At 33.1% G+C, this 9,279-nt stretch overlaps 2 protein-coding genes across 2 annotated transcripts; both read left to right on the top strand.

The window, feature by feature from the left end:
- Positions 1-643: 643 nt before the first annotated feature.
- On the top strand, positions 644-1,754 carry LOC110634229 (LEAF RUST 10 DISEASE-RESISTANCE LOCUS RECEPTOR-LIKE PROTEIN KINASE-like 2.4). Its single transcript, XM_021783175.2, has one exon. It carries the CDS (start codon positions 710-712, stop codon positions 1,679-1,681), a length of 972 nt encoding a protein of 323 aa, XP_021638867.2. The 5' UTR covers positions 644-709; the 3' UTR covers positions 1,682-1,754.
- A 6,153-nt stretch (positions 1,755-7,907) lies between these two features.
- On the top strand, positions 7,908-8,970 carry LOC110634230 (LEAF RUST 10 DISEASE-RESISTANCE LOCUS RECEPTOR-LIKE PROTEIN KINASE-like 2.5). Its single transcript, XM_021783176.2, has 2 exons — positions 7,908-8,666; positions 8,806-8,970. Exons 1-2 carry the CDS (start codon positions 7,947-7,949, stop codon positions 8,968-8,970), a joined length of 885 nt encoding a protein of 294 aa, XP_021638868.2. The 5' UTR covers positions 7,908-7,946.
- The last annotated feature ends 309 nt before the right edge of the window (positions 8,971-9,279 follow it).

Here is a 9,279-nt window from a genome sequence, read left to right as displayed (position 1 = left end):
TTCAACGCTTACAAACCTCACATTAATCTATGAATGCCCCATGGTTGATTTAATGCTAAGTTATGCCTTTACATGCGATCCAAGAGCTACAGATGTTTACAATTACTATGCAAATGAAATCATCTGGAAGATTCAAAAACCAATCCTTGAAAAATATTGCAAAGCTCACCTGACAAATCCGGTTTCGCAGGCGGCTCTGATGGAACTTTATGGTGGATCCAAGACAGTAGATGAAACTCTGAGTGAAGGTTTTGATGTTGAATATCATGCTCATAGAGAATTGTGTGTCAATTGTCAGGAATCTGATGGGATCTGCGGATCTAACTTAACTACGCATGACTTTCTCTGCCTTCATAGAGACCAACCAAGGAATAATGCACCTTCTCCTGGAACTACCCCAGGTATAGTATTCCTCCAAATGTATTATTCTAGTCTCAATTTTTCTAGTCCTCAAGCTTATCTGTCGCAACTTATTGTTGCAGGCCATGAATCAAATCCAAAGAAATCTTTGATAGGCATTATTATTATTGGCATTGCATTGGCTGGGATATTATTACTTTTCTTTTTCATTTTTTATTCTTTTTGGGGCTTTAGAAGGATGACAGCTTCAAATCAAATGGCTATCCTCTTTAGGAAAGTGAGAATTAAGAGTCATCAGAAGATTGAGAAAGTTACCAGACAGGACATTGAGAGAGTGATTAGACAATCCATGGCTCCAAAAAGATACAGCTATTCAGATGTAAAGAAAATGACAGATTCATTCAAAACTAGACTAGGTCAAGGAGGTTATGGCATTGTGTACAAAGGAAGCTTACCAGACGGTCGCCTTGTGGCAGTGAAGATCCTCAACAACAATTTGAAAGAGAAGGGGATGGGGGAAGAATTTATCAATGAGGTTGCTAGCATTAGTAAGACTTCCCATGTTAATATAGTTTCTCTTCTTGGGTTCTGCTTTGAGGGCGATAAACGAGCACTTATTTATGAGTTCATGGCTAATGGTTCACTTGAAAAGTTCATATACAATGGAAATACTTGGAAAGTCGGTTGCTGCCTACAATGGAAATATTTGTATGAAGTTGCAATTGGAATAGCCAAAGGGCTTGAATACCTACATGGTGGATGCAACACTCGAATTTTGCATTTGGACATCAAACCGCATAACATCCTTTTGGATGAAAATTTTCACCCTAAGATTGCTGATTTTGGGCTCTCTAAACTATGCTCCAGAAAAGAATGTATTACATCAATGGATGATGCAAGGGGGACAATTGGGTACATTGCTCCTGAAGTATACAGTAGAAGCTTTGGAAGAGTTTCACATAAGTCGGACGTGTATAGCTATGGGATGCTGATTTTAGAAATGGCCAGTGGAAGGACGAATGCAAACATTAGAATAGATGATGCAAGTAAAATATATTTTCCACATTGGATCTATCACCGTCTCCAATTCGAAAATGACTTGGGACTATATTCTGTCAGGACCAAAGAGGAAGATGAAATTGCAAGAAGACTGCTATTGGTGGGGTTGTGGTGCATACAGACAAACCCTTCCCATAGACCATCTATGAGCAAGGTTTTGCTCATGTTGGAAGCTTGTAGTAAAGAATTGGAAATCCCTCCAAAGCCTTACAACATTTCCCCTCAGAATTCAGCGGGAAATCCTTCTGCCACTCCTGTCTAATTAAGTGACAAACATATATTTGCAATTGAAAGATATTGAATATGAAGTTCTGAAATGTTCATTAATTTTTCTACTATTGGATAACTATACTTTATCTGATCCAATAGCTAATGAATTTGTGCAGATGTATGAACAGTGAGTTGAAAATTTATTTTTGCTTCCCTTTTGTATTGTCTGTGCATTAGTAGTCAGACAAACTAGCACCCTACAAAAATTTTCAACTGATACCTTTGTGTTACGATTAGCATATACAAAAATCAATCTTATTTTTCCCCTGATGATGTAGGACGGTATCTAATTGGGAAATTTTTGCAAATTTTTATCTATGACTAGAGAAAAATAAAATTTGATTTTAACATGAATGATAAGTCCATTAAAATTTTGATGAATGCAGATTTTCTATCAGAAGCCAGGTTATACTCCTGTAACATCTCAACTTCTAAGTGCAAACATCATCATGGAGGAGTAAAGCTGGTGTCTGTCATAAAACAAACTTCAGAGTGGCTTCCTGTGGAATAAATCAAGATAAGAATTTAATTGAATTCTCAAGCAATCATGCTTGATTTCTACTTTTAAAATGAATTTTTTTTAGGTTAAAAAGAATTGATTTCTTTCATTTCAAATATGAAAATTGACAAAAAATAAATCAATTGAATTAAATTCTTGTAAAATTTTAGCTTTCAAACAGAAGAAGCAAGAAAATGTTGATGACATGAGAAAAGCACCAAGAAGCAAATATTCTAGCTTCGAGAAGTTTTCTTCCCATAGATCAATATTTAGCAATGAAATGAATATACACTAATTACATATGTACTAAGCAATGAAATGAAATGAAAATCAGTATAGTGAATAAAACAGTCCTTTATTTTAACTAACAATTAGTACAAAAACAAAAATCAGTTGAAAATAATATACGTGAATAAGGTAACTACACAAAATACCAACCTAACACCCATGACTTCTAAAACCATATGTACGTCCCTCCCAAAATACTCATGTCTAGCACATGAAAAGAAACAGAAATTTTCCCCTGCCTCATTGCATATGATGCTACCAGTACTTATTCAACACTATCTGTATATGATCCTAGTACTAGCATACTTTTCAATGCTAATAATATCTATTGCTACTAGTATGGAGGTTAACACTAACTGATTGATGTTAATCCCTTGCACTGCTAAGATTTATGCTTGAAGAAATCAATTCTTTTGATAGAGACTAAAGTTTCAACAAGAAATAAGAACATCTAGATGTTTTTCCTTGGTAATTTAAGCAGCCTTGCAAATTCTAGAAAGCCAACACCTGATAGAATTCAAGAATATGATCCTAGAATATGCAGGGTCAAACGGAAAAATTGTGCCACAAAACGATGATATGTTTGATATGTTTTTAGATGCTTATCATTTGTTGTAGTTATATAAATAAGCGAGTCAAACTTGGCTCCTTAACATTTATCACACATTGCCAAGAGATGAGTTCTTTCAAGTTATTATGAAGTCTTGTTTCTAGAGTGGTTAAAACACAAGTACTTGGATTGAATTATGGAAAGTCACCCTTCCTCATTCGTGTGCATGTGGGCCAAGTTTCCAGCTCTTTTATGTTAGTCCAAGCTAGCACCCATTAGCATTGGATTCCTAAAACTAACCATTAGATTTGCTATTTCTGCAGGACCTACTGGATTGTGACAAGTTCTACCATTAAAAGAGGGCAGTGAGATAGATAAATAGATATGAGACAAATCCCAAAACAAAGCTGGAAAATTAGATTTGAGGAAAAATCCCTAATCAAAGCTCAGCTAATTAGAAAGGGCCAAATCTGAAACAAGTGATGAAACAATAATATTAGATGATGCAAAAATTAGAATTTCATGAAGAGTCGAGTTATCATTATGACAGGAATCAAGATGAGACCCATCATATCAAAAACATTCAAATTTAAGATTCTCAAATCCACAGCAAATTCTCCACTTCTCTCATGCACGCAGCAATCATGTGAAGTCAAATTTAAGAGGAACCCTATTTCCAAAATCTAAGTATAACCCTTTCTCAAAATTACCATCAATTTCCATATTAGCAAAAACAGTTAATGATTAAAATGCATGATGACATAATCCTTGGATACTTACCTAGTGAACAAGCTTCCAGAACCTTTCAATTTCTGAATTCCCTAAGGATTCAGAATCTAACCTTAGCTCCACAGTCGATTAGGGTTCTTTTCTTTTAAGTGTTTCGATGATGCAATGAAGAAGATGATGCACGAGAAAGAGAAGTAGACGCGTCAATGAGCTCTCCGTTTCTTTGCTTTTTCCTGCCGGTGAACAGAACTTGGAGAAGGAAACATAACGCAAGTGTATGTAATTTTGAATTACAGAACATAATTTACAGTTTTTCAAACTTTTGCCCCCAAACTTTTCCAGTTTATGCTATTGAGTCCATAAATATTTATTTTGTCACGTCGTTAAAACTCTAAACAATTTTTTTAAAATTTCCTATTTAATTCCTAAATTTTATCACTAATAACACTTAGATCTCTAAATTTTAGAAATTAAATTATATAATCTCTGAAATTTAATTATCTTAAAATGGAGGGCTAATTATAAAAATAAACTAAACCTTTCTGTGTTATTGTAATTTAATTTAAACGTTTAAATACTAACATAATTGATCAAATTTTCACATCTAGTAAAATTTTATCTAAATTTTTTAAAATTTTAAAAAATTATTATAATTTTATCCAACGTTTTTCAACATATTGTTTAAGTGTTAATTTCAGGACTTTCAATTTTAATAAAATGAAATTTTAGGGATCAAATAGTTTAATTTTTAAAATATGAGTACTCTAAGTTATTAATAGTAAAATTTAAGGATTAAATAGGCAATTTTCCTTTTTTTAACGTGCTAATAAGTTAACTGCGTACCTTTTAAATTGAGCAAAATTTGCACTTATATGGCTTCTCCTTTAATGGCTGGGTCATAATTTTATAATGTAGTCAATCTTGCTCATGTACTTATTAGGATATTTTAATTTTTATATTTTTATATTATTAATTAAAATAAAAATTATAATAATCTACTTATAATTATAATTATAATAATTACAGTAATTAAAATATTTTTACATTTCAAATAATTAATTAAAAATTATAATTATAATTAGAATTATATTAATTATATTTATAATAATTAAAATAATTAATTAAAATTAAAATAATTATATAGTTAAAAGATAAAACCATTTCTATATTTTCATATAGATAATTAAAATTAAAAATTATAATGATAATTAATTATACCATATTAGAATAAAAATAGTAAAAATATAATTTTTATGTTTTCATATAATTAATTAAAATAAAAATTTGAATATAATTAATTTTAATTATTTAAAGTAAAAAGATAAAAATATGTTATTTTTATTTTTACTTATAATTAAATAAATTTGAAAAATTACAAATATAATTTAATTAATTAAAATTAAAAGTATTATTTTTATATTCTCATATAATAATTAAAATTAAAAAGTAAAAAAAATAAATAAATTTTAGGTTGATTTTCATTGGAGTACAAAATATGTTTGATTCCGATTCTATAAGTTATATAAGCAAATGAAATATATTGAAAAGGAATCTGACTTTAATTTTACAATGACCTAAATATAAATGAAAATTTGCCATTCCATTTCTTATTCTGCTTCCAATTTGAATACTAATTTCAGTTTGAATGTGCGATCCAAATGGGCCCTATGCTTATAGAGAGTTTACTTAATGAAGGGTTTTGTCAATCCAAATCTGATCATTCTTTGTTTGCCAAGCAATCAGGCAGTGATTTCATTGCACTTTTAGTCTATCTAGATGACATTGTAATTGGTAGTAGTTATTGATTGATCAATTGAAAATAAGCTTAAATGCATTCTTTAAATTGAAGGATCTTGGCAAGCTTTAGTATTTCCTTAGTTTAGAAATTGCTAGGTCTGTTGACGGTATTGCAATTTCTCAAAGAAAGTAGTGTTGGAAATGTTGTAGGAGTATGTAGTTCTTGGAGCTAAGCCAAGTTCAGTTCCTGTGCAAGTAAACCTGCAACTTTTACATACACAATCTTCTTGTAGATCCTAATGTTAATAGACAATTAGTTGGTAAGTTGATGTATACAACATATGGGGTTCATGTTCTATCTCAATTCATGGACCAGCCTTTAGAGGTTCTTATGAATGCAACATACAAAGTTTTTAAGTATCTGTAGAACTCTCTAGGCCAAGGTTTATTCAGTCAAAACAATATGAGCTTAAGTTAATTGCTTTCTTTAACAGTGATTGGGCAGGGTGTAGTATAACAAGAAGGGCTTTGATCGGATTTTATTTGTTTTTGGGACAGTCATTAATCAGTTGGAAGTCAAAGAAGCAACCAACAATGTCCCGAAGTTCTGTTGACGTAGATATAAATCCATGGCTGCAACAAATTCTAAAATTCTCTAGTTGATTTCTTTACTGGCAGATTTTGGAATTCAAATTCCTTAGCCAATAGAATTACATAAGACACTGTTTTTAGCAATTCATTTTTCAAAGAATCCTATGTTCCATGAAAGAACTAGACATATAGAAATTGATTACCATTTCATCAGAGAAAAGGTGTTGGAAGGCATAGTTAAGCTAGAGTATTTGAATACTAAAGAGCAGATGCTAGATATGTTTACAAAGCCTCTGCATCCTGCTCAATTCAAATGCTTTTTAAGCAAGTTGAACATTTTTTATATATATGTTCAACTTGAGGTGGAGTATCAAGCTAAAAAATTCTAGCAAATCAGTTAGTTGATACAAATAAAAACCAATATTATGTTTTTTTTTTCAGAAATATGGACTTCAATTAAGAAGGATTTTGTTTATATGACCAGAAAATCACATCGTTATCATCTGTAACAAATTCAATCGATTAAACTGTCCTGAAACTTCTATAAAAGGAAAACAAAACACAAACAATTTAAGCAAAGAATATTCCCCCGTCCTTCAAATGCAAACCACTTCACAACCATTGTGATCATCTACTCTAATAGGTTTCTCCAATTCCTTTACTTGATGAATATTAACACTTCTCACTTTGATTTTACTTGCCTTGCCTGACCATTCGGCTCAGCAATGAAATCTCAATATGCTTCTTGTACAGCAATTCGGCGAAAACATGGGATTATATATGTTTCTTCTTGTTATCTTCATATATATACGTTGGTTGGCATTATTATAGCTAGATTTCCGGTTTCAAATGAAGCATCATCAGTTCCTTCTCTCTTTATTCAGTCTCGCCTTCTTGTCCATTCTCTTTCAGACGTATGGTGATCTCTTCAACAAGTGTTTCTCTGCTCAATGTAAGTGTGGACACCTAGAAGGAATAGGGTACCCTTTCTGGGGATCAAATGTTCCTGAATTTTGTGGTCATCATGCTTACCGTCTCAACTGGCTGCATCATCAAGATTCATTCATCATAATTGGCAATCAGAAGTTCCTCGTCCTAGAAGTAGATCAAGAAAATTATGTGATGAAGATTGTCCAATATAGCATATCAAAAGATCCTTGTATTGGCAGTGGAAATCTCCCAGATGTTGCTTTGAATGACCATCTTTTTTCTTACTCTGCAACTGCTAGAAACCTTACATTAATTTATGGATGCTCTATGCAAGATGCAGGGCACCAGTCTAATTTTACATGCAAGATGCGAGCTGCTGGTGTTTATAATTACTATGCAGATGAAATCACATGGCTGACTGAGAAACCACAGTTTCACGAAAGTTGCAGAGCTCACCTGGCAACTCCAGTTTCCCAAGCTGCTCTCTTTCAACTCTTTAATGGATCCATGACGGTACATGAAGCTGTGAGTCAAGGTTTTGAAGTACAATATCTTGCCCACCATTATCCCTGTGAGAAATGCCAGGAATCAGGTGGGATATGCGGATCTGATGTAATCACACAGGATTTTGTCTGCCATAAAAAACAACAATCTGAAACAATCTACGGTACGATATTCTCCTGTATACAACTTCTCTTTCAAAAATTACACCATATATACAGCTTCTGCAGAAATATTCAGCTGCAAACAGTTTTCCAAGATGCAGGCATTATTATTGGTTTTGCATTGGCAGCCGGGATATTACTATTTATTATCATTGTTTATGCTTTTCGGAGCTTTAGAAGGAAGATATCTTCAAGTCAAATGGGTATTCCCTTCCAATATATAAGAACTAAGAGTCATCAGAATATTGAGAGAGTGATTAGACAATCCATGGCTCCAAAAAGATACAGCTATTCAGATGTAAAGAAAATGACAGATTCATTCAAAACTAGACTAGGTCAAGGAGGTTATGGCACTGTGTACAAAGGGAGCTTACTAGATGGTCGTCCTGTGGCAGTAAAGATCCTTAACAACAGTTTGAAAGTGAAGGGAATGGGGGAAGAATTTATCAATGAGGTTGCTAGTATTACTAAGACTTCCAATGTTAATATAGTTTCTCTTCTTGGGTTCTGTTTTGAGGGTGACAAACGAGCACTCATTTATGAGTTCATGGCTAATGATTCACTTGAAAAGTTCATTTACAATGGAAATACTTGGAAAGTCGGTTGCTGCCTACAATGGGAAAATTTCTATGAAGTTGGAATTGGCATAGCCAAAGGGCTTGAACACCTACATGGTGGATGCAACACTCGAATTTTGCATTTGGACATCAAACCGCATAACATCCTTTTGGATGAAAATTTTCACCCAAAGATTGCTGATTTTGGGCTCTCTAAACTATGCTCCAGAAAAGAAAGTATCACATCGATGGATGATGCAAGGGGGACGATTGGGTACATTGCTCCTGAAGTATACAGTAGAAGGTTTGGAAGAGTTTCGCATAAGTCGGACGTGTATAGCCATGGGATGCTGATTTTAGAAATAGTCAGTGGAAGAAACAATGCAAACATTAGAACAGACTATGCAAGTGTTAAATTCGGTAGAGTGCTGGTAAAATTACAATTTAATTCATTTTAATTCGGGCTTATACAAGTTATTCGATTGCTTTACACATCAAAATGACTAGTCAAGTCAATGTTGCAATCCAACCACTTATATATTGCCCTTTTACAATGTGGAATTCCAACAGCAAGTGACATATATTTTCCACATTGGATCTATCACCGTCTCCGATTTGAAAATGACTTGGGATTATATTCCCTCAAAACCAAAGAGGAAGACGAAATTGCAAGAAGACTGCTATTGGTGGGCTTGTAGTGCATACAGACAAACCCTTCCCATAGACCATCCATGAGTGAGGTTTTGGTCATGTTGGAAGTTTGTAGTAAAGAATTGGAAATTCCTCCAAAGCCTTACAACATTTCCCCTCAAAATTCAGAAGGAAATCCTTCTGCCACTTCTGTCTAATTAAGTGGGGTGTGTGTGTGTGTGTGTCGACAACTGAAATAGATTGATTATAAAGTTCCGAAAAGTGCACTAATTTGTCTTACCATTGGATAATTATAATTATAATTTTTCCATTAGAATCCAGGTTATAGTTCCTGTAACATTTCCACTTCAAAGTGTAAACATCATCATGGGGGCGTAAAGCTGGCGTCTGTCA

The sequence above is a fragment of the Hevea brasiliensis genome, chromosome 9 (assembly GCF_030052815.1).
Source record: "Hevea brasiliensis isolate MT/VB/25A 57/8 chromosome 9, ASM3005281v1, whole genome shotgun sequence".
NCBI lineage: Eukaryota > Viridiplantae > Streptophyta > Magnoliopsida > Malpighiales > Euphorbiaceae > Hevea > Hevea brasiliensis.
The sequence above is the reverse complement of the archived record's forward strand: the minus strand, read 5'-3'. Positions and strand labels throughout refer to the sequence as shown.

Excerpts from the sequence above, each read along its gene's own strand:
- LOC110634229 (XM_021783175.2), top strand. The coding sequence starts at position 710 with ATGGCTCCAAAAAGATACAGCTATTCAGATGTAAAGAAAATGACAGAT.
- LOC110634230 (XM_021783176.2), top strand. The coding sequence starts at position 7,947 with ATGGCTCCAAAAAGATACAGCTATTCAGATGTAAAGAAAATGACAGAT. Across the intron at positions 8,667-8,805 it reads TTAAATTCGGTAGAGTGCTG|CAAGTGACATATATTTTCCA; the intron begins GTAAAATTACAA and ends GAATTCCAACAG.